General features: G+C 42.0%; 1 protein-coding gene across 1 annotated transcript in view; it reads left to right on the forward strand.

The window, feature by feature from the left end:
- The first annotated feature begins 13,407 nt into the window (after positions 1 to 13,407).
- LY75 (lymphocyte antigen 75) overlaps positions 13,408 to 16,303 on the forward strand; it is a 44,887-nt gene continuing 41,991 nt past the window's right edge. The window contains exons 1-2 of the mRNA XM_085066670.1: positions 13,408 to 13,564; positions 15,732 to 16,106. Of these exons, the coding sequence (XP_084922796.1) occupies positions 13,483 to 13,564; positions 15,732 to 16,106 (457 nt within the window). The 5' untranslated portion in view covers positions 13,408 to 13,482. The remainder of the gene's footprint in view (positions 13,565 to 15,731; positions 16,107 to 16,303) is intronic.

Raw genomic sequence — 16,303 nt, forward strand, 5'->3', positions numbered from 1 at the left:
TATGCAAAATCCAAATCCAGAGTAAGGGATGTGAAGGTCCAGAACCACTACATGAAGAGCACAAAACCAGGAGGATATATGCAAAAACTGAAACCTTTTTTTGCTTTTGTTTGTTTTACACTCTTTTTGATTTTTGCAGCGCGGGTGGGTGGTTAGCTCTTGAAGTCACAGACCCAGGTGATGGGATGCCTGATGATCTCTCTGCTCAGGCTGTACTTTGAACAGGTTTCTGTGATGCACCTTTGAGTAGTCCAGTTGTCTCAGCAACTCTGGAGCTGGGACCCAGGTGGGGACAGCCTGTGGGGAGAAGCAGCAGTTCCCCCTGGTATGCAGGAAGCAGTGATGTCCAAACACCCCTTTCTTCCTCTTGTGTAACAGTAGTGGAAACAGCAGCTTCCTGAACAACAACTGCCTGGTTCAAAGCACTGAGATATGACTGACTGACAGGGCAGCTTTTGGCAGGCTTACAAATATCCGTTCCTAGCTCCATGTGGATCTGCTGAAGTAGATCTGTGGCCAAATCTGGTTGAAGAGCTGTGGGATAGACTGCAAAGTCCGCGATGTTCAAAGCACAGCCATAAGCTATGAGAAAGGGCAGGAATGGTTGACCCCAGTTCTACCAGGATCATAAAATCATTAAAAATTTCCTTTATGAAATTTGATACATTTAATCCATTTGGATAACAACAGCAAAATGAAGAAAATTATTCCTGATGTGGACATTCCTCAGTCTTTCTGGAAAAGATATTTAAACAGAGCTCATAGGTTTTCTATCTCCCCTGGAGATAGAGAAACATTCGTGGGATCCTGAAATAAGCTAGAAACCTCACATTAGAGCATGTTCCCAAATATAAGGACACTCAAAACAGATGCAAAACTTAACCAAAGGAGCACAGTGCTATGTTAATGCTAGTGTTTATTGTTTTTATGATTGCATTTTTAAGCAGTCATTTCTTTTGATCCATACTAACTGCTGGTCAGAGAAAGAAAAATAAAGCTTACACAGAAAATAACAAAATTTTCTGGCTGGAGGCCAAAACTTCACAAGAGAATACTGAAGCCTAATATGTTTTGTTTGACGTCTTTGTTTCTGATAGATGTTGACTGAATTCAGGAGGATGACAGCACTTTGAACAAAACCAGCTGGGGAAGTCAGTTTGCTAATTATTAACCCTCTAGGGAAGAGACTGGATTGCAAATGTGCATTCCAAACATTCTGGGAAAATATAAAGCCTAATGTAGATCTCCTTGTAAAATAAATACTTAACACTGTGGTTTGTATTTTTCGGAGGAAGGGAGGAAACAGCTTGTGATATATGACTGTATTTCTCAATATGGGTAATAATTCAGTCTTAGACTTCTTTTCTCCCTGTAGTGGGATTCCGCAGTCCTGAGACTGAAGTAAGTCTAACATTAAGAAATGGCTATAGGGAAGGAGGAGAAGTTGTACATTTATTGTGAAAGAAATCATAGGGGGAGGGGGGAAAGGCTTTCGTCAGCCTCTTGACCATTTTTCAACAAGAAAAAGGAGGATTTTCAAAGCTGTTAAGAGGGAAAAAGCATCAAACTTCATACTGTGCCTTACAAAATACTACTCAGAAGCTACTGTGATAAATATTCAGATAGCTAAATGTAAAAATATAAATACCAAAGAGTAAAGAAAAAAAAAAGCATAACAGTCTTTCGACAGTGGGCTCTGCTGTGACATATTTACATCTTATTCTACCAGGATGCTTTAATCCTCCCTCTGTAACCTGGCCAGAGAGATGGCTGTATAGAAAGTGCAGGGTTCTTTTCCCCCCCCCATTTCAAGAGTTTTAGGAGTTAAAGAGTTAGATATGGGCACTGCCCCAAAATTCAGTGCAGTTCAGTGTTTAACTAGTGCCAGTCTCAGCTAAAATTAAAGCATAAAATGGAAACAGAAAAAAGATACTAAAGGGCAGGGGGGAATGGGGCGTGAAATCCTGGTACAAAAAATCAAAACAAAAGAACGAAAGACAGAGGATGAAAAGAAATTAAGGAGTAACTTTCACTATTTGCTTGCCATTGGAGCTGTTTTCCTGCTTGGCACATTGGTTGCAGCACAGAGACATTGTCTGTTACAAGTAAGTGCCAAAATAGATGTAGTAGAATGTATTATTGTTTAAAACAAATAGGTCATGTGGGATGCTGAACTGATTTTTGTTTTCTTCACCATAGTTCTGTGTGAGGCCATTTTATGTGTCAGATTGTTAAAGAAAAATCATGCTGTTAGACAAGCATTTTAAACTTCTTGGCAATTAGTTTAAAATCAGACTTGTGTATTTTTGCCTTTCTAATGCTGTAGGTGGTATTACATGCCTAGGTAAAGTGCTGTGCAGTAGGCAGTGTTGTAGATAGCACTGTACCTTCTGAACTTGTTCATGCTCTATTTGCAGCTCTCTTCAGTTGCTTTAGTATCGCTCGTGTGTGTGCACTGACAGCTGTTACAAATGACAAATTGCAGTAATTATGAAGTGTGCCATTTCCAGAGTGCTGCAACAGCCCTGCTGTCTCTCCCAGGATTGATTTAAATTGCAGCTGGTGATGTAAAGTAAACGCTTAAGAGTATTTTTGACAGAAAGCAAATTAAATTCATGCATCCCAGACTGACCACAAATGAGAATCCTACTTTGCTACCACACATGTCTAGATTAGAGGGAAAATCCACACATTTACACAAGAATTAATGCAAAAGGGACCCAACCCTGACTGAAGTGTCAGCTGTATAAGATGCCTTCAATTGTGGGTCCTGCTGCTTTCATCTTGCCTGTGTGAAAGTAGAAACAAGCTTCCAGCCAAGCAAACAAACCCAGCAGCTGGAATATTCAGGATGTTTGGGCATTCTTTGCTGTTTCTGTGCTTAGGTAGGTACAACACTAGCAAGTAGCCAAATGATGCAAGAGGCCAGTCATTGAGTCCATGAATAAACCGGTTCTTATTTCTCTGTTTCATAGAAAATCTGGGCTAAGTGAAAGGAAAACTGTGCCTTTTACTGTTGTGCTGTTTGCTGCAGGGACAGGCAAAAGAATTTGCCCAATGCTGGGAGCTGGGGAGCAGGTCCAGGCTTTGTTTCCTGGCTTCACTATCACTCTGTCATCTTAGCCAACTCACCTGCTTTTTTGCTTTGAGTTTTCCACATATAAAATGGAGAAAAAAACCCCTTATTCTTTGGCAACATTCTTGTGAGAAAGATTGCCAAGTACCATGCAAGCTGCAAAATCAACACCTTGTTGCTGATGGGAAATCCCCTTGCAGGAACAGTGTGAAGTTCCTCACTCCATCACTGTATCCAGGCTGCACTCAAGGTCAGACAGATACAACTTTTGCCAAAAAAATTGTTGGTAAAATTTAATTTTCAAAGCTTTTTTTTTTTTTTTTACTAAACTGGAAGCAATTTTGTTCTCAATTCAGGCTAATAGCAGTAACAGGAAGGGGCTAAAGTGTAAAGAAATTGATAAATTAAGTCTATTTTCAGTTATGTGTTGGGTTAAAAATGTGACATTATCATCCCTTACTTTTTTTATTAGTGTTCTTACAGTGTTATATTACAGCATTAGCAATCTTTCAAAATCCATGGAATTGCTTATAAAAATAAACTAATTGAAGGTAAAGTGATCTCTAGCACTATTTGTATTTGCTCATACTTTGTTTTCATGTCCAACACTTGTGTTTAAACTTGTTTTGTTAGAATAATAAAATGCACTCTGACTCGGAATCTCCACCAACCTTTGCTTTTTAAGTCAAGACTCTTGGCTTCCCTTCTGCTTGTTCCTAATTTGCCATGTCTGTCACATCCTCTCTGGCAGGGCTTGTGGTTATAAAAGTGTGTGGGAGTAAAGGTTAAAGATAAATGCTAGGTTTAACAAATGTGGTTATTCTTGTGGTAAGGATTCATTTCTTAAGTTAGTGGTTAGTTCATCCTACTTTTAAGGAAGGATCTCAATTGCATTCCATATTTGTGCCTGAGCTAAAGTTAAAATCAATATAGTTTTAGCCCTTTATCTCTCTGAAGACTTCTTGTTATCAACTCAAGGGCTAGATTTGTAAAGGGAGCATAGTCCAGCTGCCGGACTTTATACCAAGAAGTAAATATTCAACAGGTCACAAGGAGAACTTGGGTGAGACCATGATCCAGTAGTAGCAGTGCTTGTTTGTGAGGAAATGGAAGAGAGATACATAAATTCCACTTTATACTCTAGTAAATATTTCAGTGCTTTCAATAAAGTGCATCAGCTCCAAAAGGAAACACTGAGCACTTACTTTAGCTTGGTAGTTGTTGAATTAATCTGGATTAATGTGGGTCCAGATTCAGAAAAACGGATTGCATTTGAGTTTTAATAGCTCTTTTTTTAAAAAAAAGATGCTCAAACTGTTGTGCATGTTTTAAAAAGGGGACAACAGCATTTTCTCTTTAACTGTCTGGGAACTTTCCTAGGGCACCAGTTCATTGAAAGTTCAGAGACCAGTGAGGAGCTGAATGGCTCTGCACTGTACAGATTTCTGTATTGGCAAGTGTATTGGCAGAAAAAGGGACACTAGAGAAAATGCGGGCCTACTGTTGAGTGGGGTTGTGGCAACACAGGATGTGGACAAGTCAGAGATAATCAATGCCTTCTTCACCTGTCTGTATTAGTAAGATTTGTTTTCAAAAATTCCAGGCCCCTGAGACCAGTAGGAGCATCTGGAGCAATGGAGGCTAACCCTCAGTAGAGAAGATCAAAACATTTAAACAAACTGGACACAAACAAGTCTGTGGGACCCAGTGAGCTGCATCCACCAGTGCAGAGGGAGCTGGCAGATGTCATTGCAAGGCCAGTCTAAAGTACCCTTGAAAGGACACAGTGATCAGAGAAGGACTAGAAATTCAATGCACATGCAATGTCTTGCTTCAAGAAGAGGAGGAAGGATGTGGGGAACCACAGGCCAGTCAACCTTATCTCAATACCAGAAAGGTGTTGGAGCAAATCATTCTGAAAACTATTTCAAAATATATTAAGAACATGGAGATGATTGGGAGTCATCAGTATGGATATATGAAGGAGAAAATTATGTCTGATCAACCTGATAGCCTTCTGTGATGAAATTACTAGCTTGGTGGACAAGGAGAGAGCAGACGATATTAATCATCTTAACTTCAGAAAGGCTTTCATCACTGGCTGTATCCTCATTAACTAACTGCTGACTAGACAAGTAGATAGTGCAGTAGATTGAAAACAGGCTAAAATGCCAGGCTCAAGAGATTATAATCAGTGGAGCAAAATCCAGCTGGAGACCAGTCACTAATGCACTCTTGAGGTTAATACTGGGACCAATACTGTTGAGCATCCTCACTAACAATCCTGGATGACAGAACAAGTGCACCCTCAGCAAGTTTGCAGATACTTGAAGACTGGGAGGAGTGGCTGATACACCAGATGTGTACACCAGTGCTGCCATTCAGAGGGATCCTGACAAGTTTGGTAGATCAGTCAAGAGGAATCTCACAGAATTTAACAAAGGGAAATGCCAAATCCTGCACCTGTTGAGTAATGTCGCCACACACATTACCAGGGGCTGAGGACCAACTGGCTGGGAAGTATCTTAACAGGAAAGGATCTGGGAGCCCTAGTGAACAGCAGCTTGAGCATGTGCCAGCAATGTGCTGTGTCCTTGTGGCACAGGTGTCCAACAGTATCCTGAGCTGCATTAGGAACATTGCCAGTAGGTTGAGGCAGGTGATCATTTCCCCCTGCTCGCCATTAAGACACATCTGGAGTGCTAGATCTAGCTCTGAAATTCCCAGTGTAGGAAAGATATGGTTTTACTGGACTGAATCCAGCAAAGAGCCACAAAGATGATTATGGAACTGGAGTGTTTATCATAGAGGAGTGGCTGAGAACGGGAGGAGAGAAGGCTCAAGGAGATCTTATCAATGTATCTAAACATCTAAAGTTGGGAAGAGTAAAGAAGATTAAGCCAGACTCTTCTCAGTAGCATTCCATGAAGGAACAAGAGGCAACAGGCAGAAATTGTGACCAACAGGATTTCTTTTTTTAAACAGAAGAAAAAGGTGCTGGGTTTTGGGGTTTTTTTTCTGCTGTGGCCATCAGACACTGGAGCAGATCATCCAGAGAGGTTGTGGAGTCTTCATCCACGGAGATATTCAAAATGCAAGTGGAACCAACCCTGAGCAATCTGCTCCAGTTGCCTTTACAGCCTAAAATCTACTCTGAAGTTTTGTCTAGAGGCTTATTACTGGTTAGTGCATGTGCAGAGCACTGCAGATCTGAGTCATAAGGGATCTGCACTGCTCTGTACTGTCTTCATCTTTCTCATTCTCCCTCACACATTCTGTGTCAAGCACATGAAACCAGCTCACCAGCAGTACTTGTGCAGTGATGACACACTCAGATAGCAGGGATTAGCAATACCCTCAGAGTCTCTCCCTGATTCACCCGTGGTGTCAAGCACAGAGAGAAGTCCTGTACACTCATTTATATGCACTGTCCACCCACAAACTTTATCTCAAGTTGTGTGAGTGTTGAGTCACAGACAGGTAGTTCTTGTTCAAGTCCCAGCTTCATGTAAGCTCTGGGTAACAACAAAAGCTATTTCAGTCTCCTAGAAATAATGAATAAGGCACAAATAATTTCCTTACAACAAAGGCCCTTAAATGAATAGAAAAATGTAAAAAGCAAGTTCTTGTGAGGAGGACCTACTGATTTGTTCATCCAGTAGGAGCTTTTATTCAGATAAAGAAATAACTGGTGGACTATATCAACCAGATCACTCTTGTCTGCATGCTTGCAGACCTCATAAAAAACCTGTCTAGAGGTAAATATTACATTTACAGAAGATGTGTTGGCACTGCCCGAATAGATCATATTTATCCAGGTGCACACAAATTCTATCCTTTATTGCAGTTTCTACTGCTTTTGCTGGTACTGATATTAGGCCTGCCAGCCATTAGTATTTTCCATCATGTCACCTAATTTACCCCCGGCACTCTTTTCTAGAGATTGGTGTCACACTGCCACTCTCCAGGCTCCAGGCACACAGAAGGTGTGGAGAGAAAGGTAGGCCCATTAGTAGATCTGCTCTTGCTCAGTGCTCAACAGTGCCTTAAAAAAACTCAGATGTCTGCAGATTTGTTACTCTGCCTAGTTTGGATTATAGCCTTTCCCAGTTAGCGCACTTTCAGAGAACACTCTGCTGACTCTCAATAAGAAGGGTTCAAGTATGAGGATCATCTGTTTATTCCAGTGAACATATGCAAATATACCATTTAGGTTCTCTGGAAATATTTTGGCCTTTCTCTTTTTAATCTGCATTTGTCTTTTGATCTGTTAGACTCCAGTGGGCTTCTTGGCCTCAATATACCTAAGGCAAGATTTAATATTAGGTTGGATTCCTTTTGGGAATTGCTGCTCAAAGTTTTTTACTGTTCTTTCACTGTGCTTTCCTTTAAGATGTTGGTTTATGATCCTTTCTGTGGTTTTGCATTAGGTGAAGAATTAAAGTTCTGATTTCTAATAATCTACCCTGTGGTGAGATCATTCATGCTCACTTCCTTCTGCCACTTCTCAAGACTTCAGTGGACGACATACACTGGTACTGTGCTTTGCATCCTTCAGGAAGTTCAGTTCCACCTCTCAGAATTTGCTGTTCCTAGCAGCTACCTTTTGTTTCCTCTTCACAAGCTTTCTCATTGCTATGTCTCTCTCCCTTTTGAAATTGGGTGCAACTGCTGTGAATGCTTGGCCTTTGTCAAGCTTGTGGGAATTCTGAATGTAAACACAGGAATAGAAATCATGAGCTGAAGATGTAGGTCAAGATCTTGCACATAAATGAGGAACAAATGAGGGGCTGCATCTATTCTGTGGCTTCCCTGTCCCACTGCTTTGTGAAGTCATATTGACAGAGTCTAATGTAGTCTGTGTTACATAACAATGCTGCAGTGTCCAGACAACATGGAGGTTACCTGAAGTACAATGTTGGTTATATTTCCCCCCCTCTTTGCCCATCTGATCATTCTCAGCATGCTCTCTCTGTCCTTCTGGTCAGGCAGGCAAGCTGTGGACTCAGGACTACATATGCTTAAAGCTGACATTTTGGTGCACTGGCATTCTGTGCCACCTGCTGGGTTCCTATTTTTTTTTATTTGATCTGATTTTCAGGTCTCAGTAATAAATTTCATTACCCCATCACCAGCAGAGGTGACTCTTACATTTTCTGTATATTTTATATTCTGGTACTACTATGTTTTGCATGTATGTAGCATGTCATTGTCTTTGTCTAAGACCAGACATTTGATTTCCCTCGTCTTATTCACTACATGTTTAGCATTTTTGTAGAAGTATCTGTAGTTCCACTGTTTTTTTCCTCCTTCATTTCCCATCTGAAAGGTATTTTATTTGTTTTCCGTTCCTTGTTTTTGGTCTCTGGCCTCTCCTGTGCTCAGAAAGGCACAATTTCCAAACCCTTGCTGACAGCATATCGAACTGTGTGTTCCCCACTCCTGCTGCTACCCAGTTTATATCTTAATCAATCACAACCTTTAAATGCCAGCAGTTCAGCCCCCGGTGAGTCCACCGTTTCCATACAGACTTTTTTTATCTCAGAAGTACTCCCAAGTTCAGATCAATCTGGAATTTTGCTCTTTAAACCATTCTCTCATCTGCTTGTTGAAAGTTTGCTCCTTGCTGGTGAAACATAAGGCAGTAGGGGCATTTCAGAGATTGCTATTAGTCAAGGATGAGTTCTGCCTCCAAAACATGTGAGACCCAAAACTACAGGTTCTTCCCCAGCACTTCTAGGGAATTGTTCTGCTTTGCTTGTTTAAACAAAAAAAAACAAAAACAAAACCCTTCTTATTTAAAATTAAATAAGCTCTTCTACCTAAATTAATTTCATTTGCTTAAAAACAATTTTCCAAATTACAACTGACTTTCTTTTACACATTCCTTCAAATTATGTTTTTTGCAACAAATGTAATAGGGTACAAAATGTCATCTTATTTGCCAGCTCCCACAATCATAATTTGAATACTAATCCCACACTGGCACAGTGACAACAGAAAACAGCCTTTGAGGAGATTGAGCATATAAACTCTGCCAGTAGAACTACTAAACTGAGGCACAATTTCTGTTAAAAATGCACAGTACAGGTGTCAGAGACCCTTTTTAAAAGTGCTACAGAAGAGTATCATTTACCACTTTACAATTTCAAGCAGTTGACTCAACGTTAAAGTACCGCTTATATTATTTTGTTGTTGTTCCAGGAGCACACAGAGCTCCTAGCAGGAGTCAAAGCCAAACCAACACCCAGAGAAAGACATTCCTTGCTATCAACAAACATGCAATGCGGATGTGTCCACACTCCTTTCTTTGTCTTATTTCCCAAACCTGTTTCTAGTGTTTCAGTGGGTCTGAATATGAATGTTTGAATATGCATTAGGGCAGAGATGGAGGCAGCACTTCAGAAGTTGCCACAGTCACATCTGAGTTAAAAAGGAGGTTGGTATTAGAAGAAAGGTCTGTAATTCTTTATTATTTCTGAAAGTTACCTACCACATGCAGTGAGAGAAACAGAACAGTTTCTAAAATGTTATAATAATATCTAGTTATTTATTATGAATGGTGACACTTCAAGAGAGTCAAATGCAAGGGTCCCTAGCAATAATAAACCCTTCAAGCGCAATAAAAGCCTCAAAACTTTGGAACTCATGCCAAAGATTCACACAGAGATTGTAGCAGAGATGTAAGAAATACATATAAACTCAGCTGAGAGAGCATTTGATTCCATCCTAGGTTTACTGTGCAATACAGCAGTTTCATAATGTGCTGAACAGTTAGGCCACTGCCCCTGGAAACAGGAAATCTAGAGCAACAACAGAGAAAAGTCATTTTCCTTTGTGTTCCCTTTTTGCTAAAAGCAAAACATTCTTTGATGTTTAAAAATAATTAAGTCCTCAGTATCCATTTAAAAAAACAAGGCAGCAAATGAAGCAAGTGTCCATGAAGAAAAGATCATTCAGATGGAATTAATGCAAAACTAAGTTGAAATTACTGCTTAAAGACCCCTTTGGATACAGTCTATCTTTATCCAAATCATTTGCTGGATGCTTGTCACTTCCTTTTTGTGTTTCAGTGACTTTTTCATGGCCATGCATGGGATCAACTTCATCAAACTAAACTTGTGTATCTGTGAAAAAAGAATCATTTGGCTTTTAGCCACGTTTATGGTAAAAGTTGCAATTGCCCAGTTTTCTTTTCCATTAAACTGTCTTTAAACATGTCCAGGGCTGGTATTTTAGATGATTAGAAGGCACTTTACTCATTCAGAGCCATATTCTAAAATTAAACTCAGCAACAGAGTCCAGGTAGCATTGAAATCTTTGGCTACTGGCTGCTTTGTGGGTACCATCACTTTCTCAGAAAGAGTCCTCTCCCTCAGGAAATAACTGCTCCTGTACTCTTGTAAGCCTTCATTTGGCTGTTGGATTTGGTTGATAGTGCTTTTGTTTTGTCTTGTTTTTTTCTCTGTAGGGACTTAGGTATTGTAAGCACCAATTTTGCAAGGTTAAAAATGTAATAAATAACTAGTGACCCCTGTACAGATGTCCCAGTTTCAAAGTCATCACTGGGGGAAGCAGAGAAAAGCAGAAATTACCATCTCCAGAACCTCTTCCACTCTCACAAGATGCTGGAGGTAGGAAATCCTTTTCCACCATCCCCTTTGTGCTCACTGGCACATGTGGATGCACTCAACTTAGCTAGAAAAACTGGATTATAATGCGTTGAATGTAAAAGGAGGAAGGTTGCTCATGCAAAATATCTATTTCATGTGGTGAGCAGAAGAAAGATGGGGTGGAGATTTACAGATAGACAGGTGTTGACACTTTCTGCAGGCATTGCTATTGTTATAAACATATGGGCATAAGGGCAAAATTTACCTGTTGATAAGCAAGAAAGACTCCTGCTAGAAATACAAGGCTCTTAGTCATGATGTTGGCTCCTTGAAAGGCATTTTAATTGGAAAGGCAAAGTAGTCTTCTTGGAAGCAAAAGGCTGCTGTGCATCACTGTCAGCTCTGTGCTTGGGCCCCTTCTGTATCTGAAATTCTGTATTTGGTTATCTCTGCAGGCATGGCTGAAATTTGCTCAGCCATTAGCTCTGCTTTGAAGTGAGCTGTAGGTATTCATGGGGATGTGTAATGTTTGTGACTTGCAATACAGAAATTACTCACCGATTATGCTGTGAGTAATGCTGCTGTGCAGCTCACATTAAATGCATAAGCCTCATTAACAAAGGATAAATCCTATAAGAAGTAGGCTTTGGCATTGTTACAATTTTGATAAGCTTTAGTACAAAACCACTTTTTCAATAACAAAAGACTATTAGAGTTGTATAGGTTATCACAGGACATACACAAAATTTCACTTTTTCCTGCATGTTCATTCCCAAATTTTGGTTGGTTGGTAGGCTCATCAGGGCTGTACATTTTGTATCTTCTCTGACATTAATGCACGACAGAATTTAAGTACAGGATTTTTACATGAATGCAAAACCGAAACTATGAGGCACCAATGCAAACCACAATTTTTCCAATTCTTGGGCATTCTTTAATTTTTGAGTCAGGATCAGGATCTGAATCTGTATTATCAAAGATAGTATTTTACAAACCAATAAAGAAAAAAGGACCTCAAATCAGAAGTATGCATCTGAAAGCACAGTTACATATGTTAAGACACCTTAGAGAGCCTCCTCTCTATTAATATACATATTTGCTGGTACATGTGTGGTAAGTAGGATGCTGATTATTTCCAAATTGCTAGTATATGTTCAGTAAATATGCCATGGATGCTATTAGCTTCAAAGTCAAACTCTACTATTCACCATACCCAAACTGGGACAGTCAGTTAGTACACTAGTAATAACACACATTTGGAGAGATTCATGGGAATGCAGGGATCGCACCTGCTTCTCGTTTTATTTAAAAAGAGACACGCCATCCCACCACATATTTAATTTTAGTATCAATAGCTTGCTTTTGTATCAGGCTCACCAGTGGGGAATTTCTGCCTCCCACTCTCTGTGTGGAGACTTTAAAGCTTTGCTCTTCCTGAAAAATGAATTATTTCTGGTAGCACAGCTTTGATTTTGCTACCTCGACAGACTCCTCTTTTCCTGAACCTGATTTCTGATTTTTCAAATAGCTCCTGCCTTGGCAGCCATGTGTTGCTCTGCAGTTTCCAGTAGGAGACAACATTTGCTAACTTGCAGGTGCCTGGTTTTGTCCACTGCCTTTGTACTCAATTCCCAGCCTGGCATACCCTCAAATTCTGTGTCCCCAGGTGTATACATTCCTACATGATGGGCACATTGGAAGCATGTAAACAGACTGCACATTCCATTTCCCATCTTTATGTAAATCTAGTATTTCATTTTCCTGAACAATTGCTCTTCCAAGTCTAATCAAAATAGATTTTCCTAGAAAAAAAAGTTGTTGTTTTTTTTTTCTTGTGACTTTGCAAATCCTTTTTTAACAGCTGGAGCTTGAGCTATACAGCCTGTCCAGGTAAGCATTGACTCACCCAGCATGTAGCTGTAAACACGATTTTACTTCACATAATTTCGATCAGTTTTCCCTTCTTTCTCTTTTCCTCTTTCAGACCAGCTAGTTCTCGCCATGTAGGTGTTTTAAGTTTTGGTTTCTGCAACTTCCTCTATGCACGCTCAACATTTTCTCAGCAGCAGTCGCTTTAACTGCGCACAGTCTCATGCCCTCGTCCGCAGCACGGACAGCTCGGACAAGGGCAATTTGAGCAGCCCCTGCCCCGGGGTGGCACACGTCTCGGGGATGGCACACGTCTCGGGGGTGGCACATGTCTCGGGGGTGGCACATGTCTCGGGGGTGGCACACGGCCCCGCGGTCAGAAGGGAACGAGGAGCACAGTGATGCGGATTGCTCGTACCATTTGAAATATTTCACTTCCGTGCGTTTGTTGGTCTTAGACTAATCTATCCACCTTTCGCCTTTTCTTCCCTTCTAACACTTACACTTTTCCCTTTCTTTCCCCAACTGAGCTCCTCAATTTTTTTTTTTTTTTTTTTGAGTTTCAACTTTATTGGCCATGGGACAACTCGAGCGGCTTTCCTAGTTCTTCCTCGGGTTTTCCCCTTTTTTTTTAATTCCTTTCCTTCCCCCGATTACTTTCCCTCTTTTTTCCCTTTCTTTTCCTGCGCGCATTTCCCCGTCACCCTCATTCCCGTGTTTTCCCTCGCCGCTCCACGTCCCCCGCCGGCCGGCCCCGCCTCGCCCCAACCTCGGGGGCCGCTTTCCTCCTGGCAACAAGTGACGCGCGCCGCGGCGGCCAATGGGGCGGCGCCGGCGGAGGCGCGGCGGGCGGCGGGCGCGGCGCTCGGGCACAGCGAGCCGGGCAGCACGGCGCTCCGCGCAGCCTGCGCGCCGCGGGGGACGATGGCGGGCGCGGGGCGCTGCCTGCGCGCCTGCGGCCTCGCCTGGCTGCTGCTGTGCTGCGCGGCCCGCCGGGACCCCGCAGGTAAGCCGGGCGCCCGGCGGGCGAGGGGAGGCGGGGCGCGGGTGCGCCGCGGGCGCGGAGGGTCCTTGAGCGCTCCGCCGGGCGGGTGAGGCGGCGCCGTGACGGGCCTTCCGCCCCGGCGGCTCTTTCGGGCGCTGCGCTCGGCGGGGAAGCCCAACTGCGTGGAAACTACTTGGGAAACTTACAAGGAGAAGCGACCGAGGCGGGGAAGAGCCCCGGACCTCCCCTTCGGACCATGCTCTTCGCCTGAGGCGTCGCGAAAGCCGCCGCTGCCCCGCGGCTGCCACGTTCCCGGTGCCCGCGGGCCAGGGGCCGCCCCGGGCCGCGCCGCGGCCTTTGGCCCGACAGCTCGGGGAGAGGAATGAGCCCAGCTCGGGCAGTTCCCGGCAGCGCGTCCCGCCGCCGCTGTTAGCCGCTGCTGTGTGCGCAGTGAGTCAGAGAAGGAGGCTTGCCCTGTCCGGCAGAACGCAGGTGGAAAAGTTTCACGTCGAGCACATTCTTGGGGGCCAAAGCCAACAGCCTGGTCAGAGCTCCGGGAAACAAGTTGGGCTCTTCGCTAAGTTGCTCCTCACATATTATTTGTATCCTAGGATAGTAACAGGCTCAGGTTGGTAGCTGGAGATGTCAGTAAAACTTGTGTCCAGAGCGTTAAACTGGAGTGATTATTAATAAATTGCTGCACAGGGAGATTTGGTGAGACAACATCAGCAGTTTTTCCAGGGGAATTTTAAAAGGTTATTTTCTGCTTTATATCAGCATGAGGGTTGTGGAGGCAGAAGTGAAAGATGTGTGAAGAGGCTGAAAACTTCTCACGAGAAATCTAAAAGAGGAAGAAAGTAATGAGGAAAGACTAAAAAGCAAAAGCAGATAGAGCGCTGAAAAAGTGCAGGGTTAAAGGATACTACAAAAGCAGGTCTGGTTGTTAAAGTGTCTTAGTTAATAGGATGAAAGAGACAGTTGAAGTGTACTTAGAAAGGGTCACTGTAGTAGATGGCTGACTTACAGATTTTTCTTTATGGTGTGATCAGCTAGGTACTATTTAAATACTATTTGGCACTTACACAGTGGAAAATTCATGGGTGTATGGGAAGTAGTGGTAAAATTCGCTGCATAACATCACTGAATATTTTCCTTCCCGTTCAGCCAAACCTATTAGTAACTCATAACAGAAAAACGCTGTAGCAATATGAGTGACAGTGCATACTATTAAATACAAAATACTACTCAGCAGAGTCTGTATTTAAGCAGCAGAGTAATAACCTTGTGGGCCTGGAACAGCCAAGGTCCATTTTAGCCCTATTAGTGAAAGTTCTGTACCGTGCAGCCATCTTTATTGTGGCATAGAAATGGTTCCAGGGCATTTTTTCTTGGTTACCTTAAACCTACTGCTGCTTGTCAGAAGTGTTCTTACACTGGCAGAGGTGTTAGCTTGTATTAGTAGGGTGATCCCCATATTTTTTAAATGGTATGCTATGCTTTATCAGCTTTCATTTTTCTCTTAACTGACAAACTATGCCAGAACTGAAAATGAAACTAAGGTCCCTATGTAATTTTTCAAAATCATATTCCTAATCTGTTATATGCTGTCTTTGGTGGGATACTCATTCTAAAATTCTCTCCTCAAAGCAGTGCCAGTTAACTTAGTAATACTGCAGCTGTGCCCACAAGCTAGTTCACATGTAAACATCTCATGCTGTGTATCATATATGATACACAGTTAAAAAAAGTGCTTACTAAGTGAAGATTGTTAATTGTATTTTATGATGTCTGTTGTGTGTGTTACTGTGGTTGCAGATAGGCATGAAGACAAGATTCTTTACCCTGTAAACTTGCAAATTAATCAGGGTCTGATGCAATCAGTATAGGCTAGATATAGAAGAAGAATTCTCATCACTAGAATTGGACTTAGAAGTCTCATTTTGTCTCTCCTCACTTTATAAAGACTTTGAAAGAACTCTTTTGCCCCAGAAGTTAAGAATACTCACTGAAAGCAGGAAAAGGTACTGACTGTGCCTTGTATGAACCAGGTGGTTTAACGTATGAACGGCAGCTGCTGTTCTTTTCTGATAGCGTTTCTCAGAATGTGTTTACTCTTTTAAAAATGAACTTCCTGTGAAAATGATACTGAATCATAACCATATGTGGATATTTGTTTGCTCTTACACAGGCAACGATGCTTTTACCATTCGCCATGACAAACAGAACAAATGCATACAAGTTAAAAACTCACTGATAGTGATAGATGACTGCAGGGACACGAGTGAAGCTTTATGGAAATGGGTATCCCAGAATCGCCTCTTTCACTTGGGGTCCAAGCAGTGCCTCGGACTTGATATATTCACCAAATCAGTGTCTCGCCTGAAAATGGTTGATTGTAACTCAGAATTAATGCTGTGGTGGCGATGTGCTGATGCTTCCATCATTGGTGCATCTCAGTACAAAGTGACTATCAAGAATAACTATGTGACTGCAAGCATAAATGCAACAGACCAGTGGAGAAGCAACAATTCCTCCAGTGATATATGTCGGTATCCCTACCAGGGTAAGTAAGTGTGCACAGGGGTTTGGAGATTTTTTATTCGTTAAGTGCTTTTTGAGTATGTCTGTGCCAATAAGTTCTTAAAATTAGTTATGAGGAAAGACTGATCAATAAAGCAATAGAATGTAGTGTTGTAGAGAGACACTGATATTCAAAAATGAAACTTGAAAGGTTTTTGGTAAAAAACTATGTACAACTGC

Source organism: Lichenostomus cassidix, chromosome 7 (assembly GCF_008360975.1).
Source record: "Lichenostomus cassidix isolate B80296 chromosome 7, HeHo_3.0, whole genome shotgun sequence".
Lineage (NCBI taxonomy): Eukaryota > Metazoa > Chordata > Aves > Passeriformes > Meliphagidae > Lichenostomus > Lichenostomus cassidix.